The 16,583-nt window shown below is 32.6% G+C and overlaps 5 protein-coding genes across 5 annotated transcripts; all 5 read right to left on the bottom strand.

Moving 5' to 3' along the window:
* Positions 1–1,435: 1,435 nt before the first annotated feature.
* On the bottom strand, positions 1,436–3,124 carry TPHA0I03320 (MFS transporter; the record flags this gene model as incomplete). The annotated part of the gene is made up of 1 exon (XM_003687220.1): positions 1,436–3,124. One exon carries the CDS (start codon positions 3,122–3,124, stop codon positions 1,436–1,438), a length of 1,689 nt encoding a protein of 562 aa, XP_003687268.1.
* Positions 3,125–4,602: 1,478 nt separating this feature from the next.
* On the bottom strand, positions 4,603–5,025 carry TPHA0I03315 (uncharacterized protein; the record flags this gene model as incomplete). The annotated part of the gene is made up of 1 exon (XM_003687219.1): positions 4,603–5,025. The coding sequence occupies one exon, from the start codon at positions 5,023–5,025 to the stop codon at positions 4,603–4,605; it is 423 nt and encodes a 140-aa protein (XP_003687267.1).
* A 1,740-nt stretch (positions 5,026–6,765) lies between these two features.
* TPHA0I03310 (uncharacterized protein) lies at positions 6,766–7,140 on the bottom strand (the record flags this gene model as incomplete). The annotated part of the gene is made up of 1 exon (XM_003687218.1): positions 6,766–7,140. The coding sequence occupies one exon, from the start codon at positions 7,138–7,140 to the stop codon at positions 6,766–6,768; it is 375 nt and encodes a 124-aa protein (XP_003687266.1).
* Positions 7,141–8,228: 1,088 nt separating this feature from the next.
* ATG13 (serine/threonine protein kinase regulatory subunit ATG13) lies at positions 8,229–10,487 on the bottom strand (the record flags this gene model as incomplete). Its single annotated transcript, XM_003687217.1, has 1 exon — positions 8,229–10,487. The coding sequence occupies one exon, from the start codon at positions 10,485–10,487 to the stop codon at positions 8,229–8,231; it is 2,259 nt and encodes a 752-aa protein (XP_003687265.1).
* Positions 10,488–11,255: 768 nt separating this feature from the next.
* Positions 11,256–15,947, bottom strand: GDB1 (bifunctional 4-alpha-glucanotransferase/amylo-alpha-1,6-glucosidase; the record flags this gene model as incomplete). The annotated part of the gene is made up of 1 exon (XM_003687216.1): positions 11,256–15,947. The coding sequence occupies one exon, from the start codon at positions 15,945–15,947 to the stop codon at positions 11,256–11,258; it is 4,692 nt and encodes a 1,563-aa protein (XP_003687264.1).
* Between the last annotated feature and the right edge of the window lie 636 nt (positions 15,948–16,583).

Here is a 16,583-nt window from a genome sequence, read left to right as displayed (position 1 = left end):
CATTTCTGTGAGTACAATACCTGTCTTCAACTAGCTAACCATGAAGAACCATATTTATATCGGACTATATCCGCTTATGACTCATGCTTCATGTTGAAATCTAAATTCAAGTATTACTCATATTTCAACAATATACATAGTTTAAACCACTAATTGTCGATCCTGTCAACTAATTCGGTAATATTTTAATAGAAATCTACTATTATAACAATATTTTAACTTTTATCTCATGATCATCTGTCTTGTTGCTCTTCATGCTCTCGCACGTTCTTGTAAAAAATATACTAATTATACAAGTTGATGGTGACGTTCGCCTATTTCAGTTATACGATTATCAAATCATCACATATGTGATATTTACTCTTTCATAATTCAAGTATGTGTTATCGTAGTTGTCAAACACTAAGTCAAATTAGGCAAGATATAATATTTTCGACAATTTTTATATCCAAGATTGTTCAGTTACCATTTTCTTTGTCGCATAAATCTCAGTTTCGGTCGCCAATTTGTGGGCCCGTCAAAGTAATTCCGCACTGTTTTTATTACTGGCACTGCCCGTGCATATGTATTACTTGGATATGGCTCGGAATTCATTTTTATAATGAAATCAATTTAATTGATTCATATGAATTAACTAATCTAATCCATTTCCCGCCCAGCTGGCAACGGCTTTTAATAATCATTTCCAATTGAATGTGTAAGGTATATATATAAAGTGTTTTCAATAGCTATTTCCTAGTTACTAAAAATATGATCAAAATTTCACACCATTTTCTAGGTCTTCATCTTAGTCAGTTACAATGTAAAAATACTAATTAATATTATAAAAGTTAATAAAAGAAATTATTTATTGTATTCAACCTATTAGAATTTTCTGTCCAGAAGAGAAAACATTGTTATATTAATTGTATTGTCTCCCTCTAGCCTTATTTAATTCCAAAGTAATGAATGGATTTAAGCGGATTGTATGGTAGTTAACTAATGATTTCTGATAACATAATATTCTTTATAAAGTAACTTTCGTCATTTTTTATTCATAAATGCTTCGCTAATGATAACGAGGACAAACCCGACTAATCTTCAGAAACAGATCGACAGTAGTAGATAGATATTAGCGACTATTTCATCGTCTATTATTAGATCGTCAATCTTAGGAGTACACTAATAACCAATGGGGTATTTTTACATATTATCCATTACTTACATTATATCAAAAAACATATCCATCACGTATGATCAAAAATAGTTTTCTAATATTAATTACCAACCAGATACTGCAATTGATCTAAAGGTAAAAGAGAGTTATAAATTGTGACTTTTTTTAAATAATATTTACATGATAAAAATTGAATGACGATAAAATTTTTGAAGTATATTGGTACTATTTTTTATCTCGTGCTAAGCTTATCATGCATGCATGCAGAATGTAGAGCATCTAAGCAGTAAACTTAGATTTACTACGTAAAACTGCACCATATTTGTAAAGCAAAAATGGGATTGTACTCATACCAATTGAAATAAAACCTAATAATGACGAACCCCAAGCAACTGGATATTTCTCGCTTCCCAAGTTATTATACATGGCTTGTCCGAATAATGGGAATGCACATGCAAAACCTGCACGCGCTAAACCATTACCAGCAAAGACGGATGCAACATGGTCTGAAAAACTGATTGCTATATAAGCAAAATTACTTTGGAATATAGTAAACGCACTGATTACAAATAAAACTTCAGCAAATATTGGTAAAATCCAATGGACTCCAGCAGTCCAGCCGAAAACAAATAATGCTGCAGGTAAAAAGATGGCAACAATCATATTTATAACCAAGAAATCCTCGGGAACAAAAGTTTGATTTTGCATTCTTGGTAAAATATATTTGACTAAAAATACAATGTAAATTGGATAGATAATCGCACAACCAACCTGGAACCCTAGGAAAGCTAACCCACTTTCGACTAAAGTAAAATTGTAGATACCACCAAACACTAATGGGAAAGCTTCGAAAAACAGATAGAAAATACCATAAAGTAGTGCTGTATACATATCAATAGCGGCGATAATAGGTTCTCTCATAATTATCTTGATTGGCTTGTAAACAGCAGTTAAAAGGAAGGCACCTAATTCTAATTTTTTCTCCTTCTCTGCGCTTGCAGTCGACCATCTGTCATCTCCTGTTTGTTTCCTTAATCTTCTAGCACGACGATATAATATATTGCCATGGTGTGTTTCTGGCATGAACAACAATAACACAATTAGTGTGAATGTAGATAGCCATAATTGAAGCCAAAAGATCCATCTCCAGTCCTCAGCAACGACCATGACAGCACCTAATAATGGAGCCAATACCGGTGAAGAAAATGCGGCAACTGCCCATAATCCTAAAAATACAGGGACAACCTCTGGGGCCAATATATCAGCAATAGAAGCACCACCGGTACTCAGGGATGGCGAACAGAACACCCCGCTGAAAAAACGCAAAACTGCTAGACCACCGAAATTATGTACAGTAGCACATCCGATTTGGAGCATGGCGAAAATGAATAAAGTGACTGTGTACAAGTGCTGACGACCTAGTAATGAAAATTCAGACTGAGGTGAGAATATTAATGGACCTAAACCATATCCTAGAACGTATAATGATAAATTTAATGTAGCTACAACATGCCCTACACCAAACTCACTTTGGATTTGCAATTGGCCTGGTGTGTAAATTGACGAACCCATATATGTCACACTTGTTAATAACATAATTTGAAGAAGAATAACTGCTCTTTTCTTTTTGGACCAATTAACTGGAAAATCAGGATCATTTGGATCATCCCACTCTAACATATATGGGTCTCTTTCCTCTACCTTTTTCTGATTTTTAGGCTTTTCTTCAATTGGACAAGCTTCAATGTCATTTACTGCTTTCTCTTTATTATCTAATGAATCAAAATCTGAGCTGACCTGGAAAGATTCCTGTACATCATTTTCCTTTTCAGTTTCTATTGAATTATCAGATGAATTAAGCATTGGTTTAATAGAGCTGATATCTGGAATTGCTTCTTCAATCTTGGCCAAATTGAAATATTCCAAGATATCAACCGCAAATGTATTTTTGAAAGATTCTACGTACATTTTTAATCTTTAAATGTGTTGTATGTGTTGATACTATTGTCATGTACTTTACTTTGCGCATGAAATAAAAAATAAATCCATGACCAGTTGACAAGATACTCTCAATTTACTTAGTTTATATACGTTTAGAAACTCATTAAAGATTGATGACGACGTAATTCAAAACCGACATTTGTTTCCTTTGGCTAAACCAGAAGAAAAATATTGAACTTAAACATGTATGTTACTCAAAAATCAAATCAATTGATGTTCAGTAACGATGATACACTATTTTGCAACAACTTCCAACAAATGCTGCCGAGAACTGATTATTAATTATTAATTAATAATAATAACTATGTTAACTATGTTAACTGTGGTAAATTTTATGCCCAATTTACAAGACAAGGAAACCTTTAAGCTACTAGAATCTTTATACTCCGGGTTAGTCCTCCACGCTCATCTAAAAGGAACAAAAAGGGTCCCAATTGTATATTTGCTTTTCATGCTACACTTATCTCAAGGTAACCTTAAACTTTTCTAAGAGGTAAAAGAAATGATTACTAATTATTTTGTTTTTCACGCGCATTAAAAAAACGGGAAAATTAGTTAGAGCACAGAATTACTACAAGTAGTGTCATAGAAACTCTGTTTCATTACAATTCAAGAATTGAAGCAAAGACAAGATATAACTGTTTTGGGCGCCTCCTCGCTATGACATGCAATGGTTTTTAACTTGATACTTATAACGCTTGAGATGTGATTACTAATTATTGAATATCGCTTTTAAACGAGGTTTGTGCAACAAGAGATGAAGCTGTGATATAAAAACTGTCACACTACCTGGCGCAACGTGAGAGTACATATTTTAAATAGCGCTCATACTTATAATTTCTGGTTTAGAAATTCTATGTTTCAGTTATGTTGACAGATATCTAGATTATTCTAATAACAATATGTGACCTTAAAATAAAGCTGTATTTTGTCTTTTCTTACATCCAATTTTAATGTAGATTTTCTATCTATAAATGTATTATTAAACTTCTCTGAATCAGGATAAAGTGAAAGATAATTCATGAATTGTAAATAAACGGTATTCTGACAAACTCTCATCTAAACTTACTGTGTTAAGCTTTTAAGCTTTTAAATTTCTCAACGAAGCACAATAATCATTTTCGAGGATTTTAATTATTTCATTTTGTTGAGATTGTAATTGAAAATATTGGGAACACTTACTACTATTGGTAATAAGCTTTAATAGTTATATATAAAATTAGTCTGGTTGCAATTGTTTCTTCCTTTATGCGTATATAATTTTTATAAATAGTAGTGTAAAGGAAAGTATATATATTGGATAAATTAAATCATATCCAATTTATGTCATTTAATTATTCCCTTTCAGTGTTAGAAAAACAACCCTCCCCCCCCTCCCACACATACACACACTTCCGGAGTGGAAGTAGCAAATTTCAGAGACACTTGAGTTTCCATCGAGTCAGTTAGTGGATAGCTCCGTTCCTCAAACATAGGTTGGCAAATCTATGCGTTGATTCTGAAATACCATATAGTTCAGTTTTAATGGATGAAGCGCATGTTAGTTTAAGCTTCGAAGATACCGCACCGATCATGTTTGAGTTCAACTGTATGAATGCTCTATATTGGGATTTGTATTCTTCTTGTTTAGCGAATGATGCGTCAACGATTCCAGTGATATAGTTTGCATCATCATCTGTTTTATCTCGCTTATTCCAGACCAATCTTTTAGACCTTGTTTGCCAAAGAAATTGTAACAATTCCTTAAAGAACCTAATTACTTGTTTAGACGGATATAATGTGTGTCTTGCTAGACAATTTACACAATACAAAATATCGAACCAGAATTTGTAACCAATATATGACGCCAATGTAATGGTTTGTTGCATCCATAAAATCTTTTTCTTGTATTCAAGTTTATTTACCTCTAGATCTTCTCTGATTATTATTTCCTTGGGATTCCCTGGCACCCTTCGGATAGGTGACAGGTCTATGTTAAAGTTCTTAATTTTCTAATCTATGTCGTTTTCCATACCGAGTGACATATATATATTTTTTGTATATATTCGATATCGAGATCTGGAATATCATATGATTTAACTAATGGGTCTGCTCCATCGTTTATAATCTTTGTCTTGAAGCTGGATTGAATTAATTATATTATTACATATTCGGTCTTCCTGACATTTGTGGTGATAACCGTATAATCTACAAACAAGTAAAATATTACAATACTTTTCTTTACTCTTTTTGTAAAGACACATGGCCAACCACTTGTTTCTTTCATTTCACAGTCTTCTATTAAGGATTTTTTAATTAACTTCTACCAATTAGCACCTGATTGTTTCAGACCACAAAGTGATTTCCGTAACGCTAATACCTTTCCTTGCATAGTTAGATGTGGAGGAGGTCTAATGAATAGTTCTTCATCTGAATCCACATACAGATATGCCGACGATACATCTAATTGGATAACATCATGGTTGTTGTCTAATGCCAGTGATAAGCACGTCATAAGAGCATAATGGTGTACAGTGTTAGATTTTTCGTCCTTATTATAGGTATTGTAATGTTGTTGGTCACCTCTTGCTATCAGTCTTGCCTTGTGCGTACCGTCTCGTTTAACTGTAAATATAAACATAGTATTAATTTTGTTGGATTTATTTATTGTGTTTTCATCGATAGGTACACCATCCCAAGTTCCCATATTTTGTAGTGATTGTAGTTACTTTTTGTACGCTTGGATGAACTTTGATCTTGGTAAGTGGTTTTTGTTATGGGTTATGGCTGGGTGGTACATTATAGACTTTTCCATAGCATTGGTTGAACATTTTGTAGTCCGTTTTCTATTGCTTTGATAAAGTTTAGTGTGTATTTTCGTTTTTGTCATCCTTCTCATTAGTTTCTGGATTGTTAGAGTTGTCTCTCTCACTTTTATTTGTGTTAGCGAGAGACATTGTCTGCCCCACTAAACTAGTAGAGGGTGTTGGAAAACGATAGTTGTGCCTGTCGCGACTAGTAGTATTGGTGGTGGTGATGATGATGATGGTGAAGAAGAGACTGAGTCGGCCGTAGTAGTAGACTTTGACTGATTAATCAGTGTATCAGATGCCTTAGGTAACGTAGCGGCTACTTCTGTGTCATTAATCGTGTCCAGTAAAGTGTCAGTGTCATGAACTGTCAGTGGTTCAATGGCTGTATCGGTATTAATGTTATTATTATCGAATTCGGTATTCGTAGTCAATAAACTATCAACGGGAACATTGTACATCGAAGACTGGGAATGTGAATCCACATTTTTATTATAGTTATCTTCGTTATTCACAGATTAATCGACAACAGGAAACATCTCGTTAATGAGTTCATCAATTTTGGAGTGGTTTGACAAGTTTTTTGGCGTTAATGTATTCTTGTTGTGTGAGTATAAAATAATTTGTGGTGTCAACAATACGATGATTGGATGGTATATAAATGTGATAACCAAAGGATGTAGATGATGTTACGAGAGCATAACTAACTTCACCACGCAACTTCAGTTAAACGTTAGTTTTTGACAGGTGACACATTATTGGTTGAATATTATAGTGGAAACAGTTTTTGCACTATGCCCGGATTTGTTACATAATTGGTCAAATTATTCTCTTATGTAGTGGTCTGGAGCAGGTGTGATAAGTATCAGTTTGAGAAGTGGAGGTGGTATTGATACTCTTGTTCATTTTCATGTATTCATACTTGCTGCGGATGGATGCGAAGATATCTTCGATAGTATATTGGGGTGGCTGTGAGAAGTGATCTCTAATGGAAGCATAATCACCGTTTAAGGAGTTTAGTATGTAATTAATAATAATTGGTTCTAAGTGAAAATATTCCTCAGGACGAATTGGATTGATTAATTCACGAATCATGGAAATGAAAATGAATGCAGGCTCACTGCCAATATAATTTAGGTTTTTGAGTTTATTCATAATATTAGTGGAGCTGTGAGCGGTATTAGCTAAAGCCATAGTTTCACGAAGTATATGATAAGAATCTAAACCTTTCTTATAAGCATCTTGTAATTCCTGGGGATAGAATTGTACAGGAACAAAGTGTTGAAACAGCAAGTTGAGCCCTGAAATGCCATGCTCGGAAGAGAGGTTGTTTAATTTGCCCGTGTGATGGTGGAATGATATGTTAATATTTGCATTTGGCTAAGTGGTCAAGTAAAGCTGCAATCCACTTATAAAATACATTAGTATTGTAGACAGGGAATAATTTCGATGGAATATTGCATCTTGAGAATGGTTATCCATTTTTGTACTTTTAAATTAGCAAAAACACATTGCCTTATTGTTGTAACTTGAGTTATGGCACAGAGAAGTGATGCTCGAGATTTACAGTCAAAATCATCTGTCAGAAATGTTACAGCTGCTTTCAGGCTTCAACTCAATGATGTTTCATTATTGAAGAATGCAATTTGTTGAAAGATCAAATTTGATTAGAAGCCCTTACCTAATTTACCATGTTAATTTATGTATTCTATAAAAAAATTGTAGGATAATTTGACATAAAGCATGAGCTATATATATTATATATTGTAATTCAGGTACTCAAAAAGGGCGCAAACTTGAAAGTAATGATAATTTTTAATGAGATAAATTAACATATGGAATAGTGTGACCAATTATAGAATCGCTGACATTGCTCAATGATGTAAAACTAATCAGAAGAATCCACAATGAAACGTTTTTCGAAGATTATCATATAACGATAATATATTAATATTACATTGACAATAGATTCTATAACAGCAACGTGTTGGACCTGTCGAAACAAAGTTGTTAGGTAAGTTGATTCTGTTTCACTTATATACGGGCAAGGGATCATCAAATTGACATCAACAAAGTAGAACTGTCTCTATGCGTTTCAATATACACATATTCATGATGCAAAAAGTTAAAAAAAGATACACGACAATGTTGTCATTGCTACTTATATTCTAATCATTTGATCTAACTAGTACTTTTTTCCTATATGATAAAGATGTTTTAAATTATTTATTAATGCAATTATCTAGAAAAGAGACTACAGCAGGAACTTTGGTTGCAAATGCCTAATCTTTTGATATATTCATATCGCTCATAAAAAACAGCAATTCATCCTCATCCTCTTTGATATGCCGACTATGATTCTCATCAATAGTATTGTCACTATTATTAGCTTCTCCTTTCTTTTTGCTCTCCTCTTCTAACATTTCAGTTGATAATATATTTGGTTTATGAAGTTTTGCGTATGCAGGTACTGCCGCTGTTGTCGGATTAGAGTAATATGATGGCTGTTGAAATGGTAATCTGTTTTTAGAGATATAACTATTGATGCTATCAATGGAATGTGGCGATACAGATTTTTTCAATTTATTATTTGGTGATCCCCGTACAGATACTAACATTTCTTCATCCTCATCAAATGAAAAATTGTCTCCAGAATACAATTTTTGAATCGGTAAAATACGTTGTACAGAAGTTAAACTATCATTAGATAAACTTCGAGGTCTGATACCAAAAGTACCTAGGTTTCTTTCTGAGTTTCCATCTAAAGCTTTCTCTTTTTCGTATGAACTTTCTTTACCTTGCACACCCCCTTTATGGATATCACTCCCATTAACATTTGCTTTTGATAATCTAGAGTAAATTGATGTATATTGTATAGGAGAAGAAACTGAAGGTATTGAGGAATTTGATACCGAAACACGTCTATTTCTAGTTGATCCAGGTTCACCAATTACACTTAATGACAGATCGTCACTTAAAATGGTATTTGAAGGTTTCAGTTTCTGGTAATGCAGAAGCGAATTTGATATAATCATGCTGGTATTTAGTTTAGAAGCTGCTTTCCCAACATTTAAATCTTGTTTATCTTCTAACAATTTCATAAAATCAAGTAAATCATCTGATGAAGTGGTACGTTTAGGAATAACTTTTAGTTGGTTTTCATTAATCTCAGTTGATTTAATGCTCGAATGACGATGCAGCCTACTAAATGATGAGGAATATTTGGACCCACTACCGACACTAAAACTATCCGTTGGAATGTCATGAGAGTGTGTATTTGCAGCTGACATGGAGCTGTTCCTTGATCTTTGATTTTTCGTCACAGCTGCAACAGATGCATTAGATGTATTATTCAGTAACATTTGGGGACTATTACCACTATTCAAAACAACAGCCTGTTTGAATGGATTCAAACTCTTTGACAAAGAACTTTTTCTACTACCTAAACTGTGATTTTGTGTGGAATAAGGGTATGAGTATACGCCTGTTAACATATTAGTATGTGGCGAAACCGAAATAAATGCATTATTACCTTGAGATCGAGAGGACTGTAAGGCAGGTTGTGAAACCAGCGTGTCCATATTCCTACTTGCTGTATCTTGAAGTGCGTTATGTTCACTGACATCAGTAGCGTAATCTTGACTATTAATTTTAGCACCATACTCTATATTTTTATAGCCATTATCTGTCGACTTGGACTTTACCGGAACTATTTTATTAATTTCAAATTTAGTATCAATTCTTAGGGAAGAAGAAATTCTCAATAATCCAAGTTCAGTCCATATTGGTGTTAATTTCCGTTGCTCTAAATGCGCTGGTATATTAGTCTCGTTTAAAACATTTGCATATGTGTTGATTATTGGTTTACTTAATCCAATTCTCCCTTTCGAAAGAATAGTTTGAGAACCATCCATAACTTTGATCTGTAAACTTAATTTTGATTTAATATCACCTTTTGAAATATATTCTATTAGATTACTGGTCGGTAGCAATTGTATTAAAGTGTATAAGTATCTGGCCAAAAGTATTATTTGCTTTTTCGTCTCATTAATGTATTTTCTTTCGTTCTCTTTATTGTTTAGATCTCCATATTCTTCTTCATGCTGTATTTTATAATTTTCGAATGTACTTGATTTATTATCTAATTCTATTAGCCATCTCTCTAAAACAATACCTGATTTTTTTCCACCTTTGCAAACATTCCATGAATTACCTTCCCGATCCTTTAAAGTTAGAAAGTCAGTAGGAGGTAATTGACTTAAATCCAGAACTGTTTCAATTACTAGTGTTAAAAAATTATCTGCTGAATTACTAGTCAAAATATCAGTTTTTTTCTTCTCAAACCATTTTTCAATTGATTCAGGTATCTCTACAGTAGAAGATGCTTGCAAGTTTTCTTCAAAATGTTTTATTTCATTCAATATCTCATATTCAGATAAATTATTTGATTCGCAAATCAAAAAAGTTGATTCCAAAAAGAAAGCTTGTATCAATTCTATAAGTTCTTTTCGTCTTGAATTAGGTATATTCATTGTACTCATATCATTATCCTATTTAAAGCTTAATATTTCCAAATAACAAAAATATGAGTTGAAATATATTATGGTTACCACTGTTTGGATTTAAAATGACTGTTGAAAGTTAAAATTGATATTTAAGTTATTAGTAATGTTTTGGGTTTTTATAATGTTTGGTTAAAACAGTATTATTCGAATCTTAATTTGTCACAACAATAGGTTCTATAGCTGAATTTACATTAATTCAATTTTATAGATTGCTTAACATAGATTAATGGAATCAAATTATAATGTATCGGTATATGACTAGTACTGAGTATACTTTTAGTGTTATATTAATTAATAGTAGACAAGAACTCTAGCAAAGATATGTTTTTGTCTATTATTAGTCTGTTATGCTTCTAATTCTATTTTCGTCCCCTCTTATTGTTCCATTTTTGAGACTTTATCAATATTTGTAATACGCGTTTACGCAGCAGATCACGAAGTGAAACATCCAATTAATTAAAAACAAAGAAACTGAATGGGTTTACTTGTTTTAAGAATAGAGATAAAAGAAAGTTGATAAGTCTGTCTATTGGTGGTGTAGTAGCACTTTTTTAAATAATACGCTGGTCTTTTGAAATATGATTTATATAAATTTGTCTTATGATTTTTAAAATAATTATTGGTATAAATTAGACAAGATATAATGAGTACACAATATATGAAGATATCTCCAACTCAGAGATGTTTTATGGACGCAAAAACAACCATCATCGTAATTAATAATAGTGAGCTCACTTATATCAATTATGGATTGTTTTGTTTAATTTGTTTTGCGTACCATTTAGAATCAAAAGCTACCCAAACATCGTATAGGACATCTAAAATACATCCTGAACTCCAAGCTTGGGTGGGGCTTGAATCTTGACAAAATTCCCCATCTTTATTTGTTAATTCTGGTAAACCTGCCCATGGACTTTCTATTATTGCCTTTCTATGATCATCTAGTCTTAAGTAAATCTGTTGCATTAAATATGAAGATGGCCGGTTTTCAGTTTCATTTCTAGACAATGGATTAGCTAAAAAGTTAAAAGTATGGAAAGATCTCATGAAATAACCGTAACACCATACCCATTCTGGACCCTGGTGATAATTTCTACCTTTAGAAGTTGCAAAATCATCAGAATCTTCACTATTGTTGTAATATGGTCTGTAATTATAATCACTTGGATCCAAAGTACGCATTCCTAGTTTGCCTCTAATATTTTCATCGGCTACTTTTATAGCAGACATAGCATGTTCTGGTGAGAATAGTTCTGGAGCCACTGCCATAGCAATAAATTGATTTGGTCTCAGTTGATAGTCCTCAAATGGCTTACCAGAACCACAAAGGTCTTTATAAATGCCTCTTCTGTTTACAATATTCGAATCAGTATTGTATTCATTATCATCTTTAGGATCTAATGGGATATAGTAATTTTTTTCAAAATTTTCTTGAAGCAAATCATTCCAATCTGCAAAGGAGATTTTAGATCCATCTTGTCTGGTGACATCTGTTTTCTTAAATTTCCCTTCACTTATTAATTTCAAAACAAACCTTAATGTACTTTTCAATAAACCATTGATTTCAACAGCAGCGCCATCTCTTGGGGTTCCCGGGACACCTTTGGATTTGGCCTTTTCACTTTCACCGTTTTTATCCATCCAAGTACCACAGTTAAATTGATTGCCACCATGGATTAAACCAGTACTCCAGTCAACTGCGATCTCTATATTAAAACCTTCATCCTTCATCACCCTATCCAAATTAGGTCCAGCATTTGCTTCTCTAAATTTTATTCCCTTAGCATGTCTACTTAGGATTTCATAAATTATTTCTTCAATTGAAGACGAGTAGCTAAACGCCTCAGGGTCCTCGTAGGTAATGTATTTGTCATTTAATGGAAATCTTCTACTTACTTTTTCGCTTAAAATCGAATGTCCTTCAGGAACTATAGTAATGTAATCTTGGATTGCTTGTAAAAAGAACCATGCCGCATCTCTAGCATTGTATCTTGGGTTTCTCCCAGCATCTAATAAATTTGGAATCAATCCATGTTTAGTAGTTTTAGCAAAACCTAGAATATGTTGTTTAGCAGTTTCATATCTTCCGGTTACTAGCAAGAGCCCTCTGAAAGAAATAAATACATCTCTGCCCCAACATCTCATATAATTAGTGCTAAAGTGTGGTAATCCGGCACACATACAAGGGACATTAATATTTGGAAAAATCGATGTAGACTTTACTTCTGAAACCATTTGGATCGAAGTTAGAGCCAAACTTTGTACAAATACATTTGCGTTACCAATATATTTAGGAAATAATAGCATCGCTTTAAATCTGCAACAACCGTAAAGAATACCAATAGTCAAAGCAAAAAAGCTTGGAACTAAAAAGTTTGGTAATTGTTTAATTTTATCAAAACGCTCAGCTAACCAAGCTTGGACATCTCTAATTCCTGGCTTATCGTTGTAAAGATTTAAGCGTTCTAAAATATAATCTAAGGCCCAATGGCCTTCGCGTAAGTTTACACTTAGAGGATGTGCTAAGTCATTGTTTATCATTATATCTCTTAGTACTGAAACCCAGCCTTGTAAACCACAATAAACCAACTTACCATGATTTGGAATATTATAAGCACCAAAAGTGTTGCCACTAACATCTAGTTCTTCACTTTCTGATCTAAAAAGTACTGCATTTAGAGACTCAAAATTTAGGTTTGAAGTAGCTTTAAGAGCTCCTGATCTAATCAAATGATCTAACGTATCATCAATCCCCACGTAGCCTGTTTCAAAAATTGCGATTGAACCTGGCGGAAAGTTTTCAGGTAACTCTATAACAGAATTACTGTCAGCATCCACATGAATTGTAAAATCTTTTAATTCTACAATTTTTGATTTAACTCCTGTTAGTAGATCATTATCTGGAGAAAATGAAGTATCTACTTTTTCTAAAGAATAGGCACAATTAAATTTACACTTGGTTGCTCTCAACGTAACAGATGGGAACATTTGGTCTTCATTGAAATCACTGAATTTTGTTCTTACAATTAGATAATAACCTTTTCCTGTTTTTGAATTAGTTCTGTGAAAAGTTATATACTGGCCTTCATGATGCACATGCATTTCAGAATCTTCAATATCGATGCTACTAATAGCAATTTCTTTTCTGATAGCGTTTAATTTCCTTTTTATTTTACAGATTCCTACCTCGTCATTTAAATTTTTATTAATAGATCCAGATAAATCATATTTCCTTTTTTCATTTACTAGGTCAAGTAGCTCTGGATAAATTTCATCGTAACCATATACTGACCCAATTGCACTTGAACAAAACGCAACTAATGCCGCATTTGGTAACGTATCCTCAATTGTTCTCTTTTCATATGGCATTTTATTGTCATGAGTACAGTCCATAAATAAGGCATGTGGAGGTTGGCAAGTTAGAACTCTTGGTATCATGATTTCTGAAACGCAATGTATGCTCTTATCCTTTATACTGTATGTGCAGTAATCTTCGTCTAATTCAAGGTCAGGTGAAAATGCAAATGTATCCATAGGAACAAACTTATAAGAACCAATTGGTCTACCACCATATCTATGAATCAGATTTGATAATTCATCTTCTGATGAAGCTTGCATGGCTTCTCTAATTAAAGACGAGATACCTAATCGCTCAACAAATAAACAATCTGTAGTCTCTGAGCCAGAGAATAATTCAGCAACAACATAAAGATTTGGATTGTGTGATCTTGCTAAATCTAAGAAATATTCGCCTACATGTAAAGGTGTAGAATGGCAATTATCGATACGAAAACCGTGGAATATCTTTGCGTTCATTGTAATATAATCTGACATTCTCTTCCATAAATATGGAGAGTCTGCTGGTTCTTTACCATACCTTAACTTTACACAATCACCCCAAACAATCACCTCTCTTCTTAAATAAGCTTTAGAGTTCTTAGAAGCAAAGTCTATAAGGGGATTTCCATTCCATATCCAACCATTATTAGCCAACGCGTATTCTATTCCATCATTTTCACCAACAAATCTAGTGAAATAGGGTTCGGTTAATGGTGATTTATTTGTTATAACACCTAATTTTGGCCCATCATCACTGATTCTTAAATATTTAATTCTGTTGAATAATTGTTCTAATATTTCATTGACATCATCATCATAAATCCTATAAAGGGGTAAATTTATTTCGTCTAATAGATTTATGATAAAAGTGTTAGTTTCTTCATCAAATTTTTCGAACTTTTTGGATTTCTTTAATAGAATAATTAATTTCTCAATATTTAATTTATGTGAATATCTTTCGGCTAGATTATCAAAATTACCAACATTATAATTTTCACGAACATAAGCGGCTAAGTTCTCTAAATTATTTAATATTTCGTCATTCAATGATTCATCCTCTTCATCTCCATTAGTAATACTTATTTCATCAAACTTAGCTTCGACTTCATTAACTGTTTCCTTAATATTAATAACATAATATTCCCACAATTTCAGTTGACCAAGAACATGAACTTTAATACCGTCTAGAATCTCTAAAAGATCGTTATCATTTTTCAAATCTACTGGGTAATTTAATGATTTTAACCTTGAGCTAAAATCCAGCAATGCTTTATCCAATTCAATAGCTGCATTCAAATGAGGCGCTGTGAATTGATTATAACCAGATTCTGGATGTTTTCTTAACCAAAAAGAATTATTAGCAGTATGATTAAAAACAATGTCTGTCAATGATAACATATTGTGAGTTTTTTCTAAATCATCAATTAAAAGCTTAACAGATTTTTGGTTTTCTTTAAAAAAATCAGGATCAAACATTAATTGATCATAAATTGAATATGGGGAATTTGATTCACCTCTTTGTTGCAAAGGTGTGAAATGGATCATGTTATATTTTTTATTTGCGATAAGCTTAAAGATTTTTTGCCAATTATCCTCAGGACTTGTACTTTTTGGTAACCATTTGGAAATGATAGTTTGACAATTTATCGAATTCAAAGGTAAATAAGTATCGTTAATGAATAATGAGGGTCCTAAAATAAAATAATGTTTCTTTGTAGTCTTCAATAGATTTTTTTTATTTCTATAAGATACGTAAAAACAGAAAGAACCTGGTCTAAATAATTTTAAATCAATGTAGCAATCGCTATGAATAGACGATTTAATAATAATTTTTCTAAAGTGATCTCTATTAAATTCGACATTAGAAGATTCAGGAACGTTTGTCCAAATCAATCCATCTCTAGAAATTGTTGAACCAGCAGCAATCATAATTTTCAAAGTGACTATTGGATTATCATCATTAATATATTCCAATTTATAAGGTAAAGATGGTAATGTCAATACACCACTCCCATAAAGTGTATTATTGGCAATTGGTACACCATCACTGTCTAATCTCAACAGCAATGTGTTTTCTAACTGTGATCTTCCTTTCATTTCTTCTTGTTTTTGTTTGTTTTGTGGACTTCTTTTTTTTTCTTTATATAGCTAATAGTGCTTCTTATTCTTGTTTAATAGTTTTATTAAACTGGCAATGAATTTTACCTCCTTTATACAAGTTATATATATACCAATCCCAATGGAACAATATACCTTAAACCTTTTACCAAAGATAAAAAAACTTTTCAATACTGCAGTATTTCAATAAAATGCCCTCAGCTATATATATAAATCACTAGCAGTTATTAAAATCAACTCAGATGATATATCTTTTGAGAAATATCCTTAAATACTAAAATCCACAGTATCAATATAAGGTTCCTGAGAGTCTCGGATCTAAATCCCAACTATCGTCAACTCTTACACAACTTAAATATCCAGGTTAGCAGTAATGTTGATAATCCAATTGGATAGAAGGGATAATTAAAAACATTAATGATAATATTTATTAAAAGACCTTTCTTAATTGTACCGTACTCTACTCTACCATCCGCTGATGACTCCTTATGTTTCTTGTAGTCGCGTGTCTCCGGAGGGGTTAATTCCCTGGACAGCAATTTGAATGCTGAGGGGGTTTGTTGATTTCTGAGGGTATAAAGATGGTTGAACCATAGAAATCCTTTTGATATTTGA

This window comes from Tetrapisispora phaffii, chromosome 9, assembly GCF_000236905.1.
Source record: "Tetrapisispora phaffii CBS 4417 chromosome 9, complete genome".
In the NCBI taxonomy this organism is placed as follows: Eukaryota; Fungi; Ascomycota; class Saccharomycetes; order Saccharomycetales; family Saccharomycetaceae; genus Tetrapisispora; species Tetrapisispora phaffii.
This window is presented reverse-complemented; position numbering and strand designations above follow the sequence as displayed.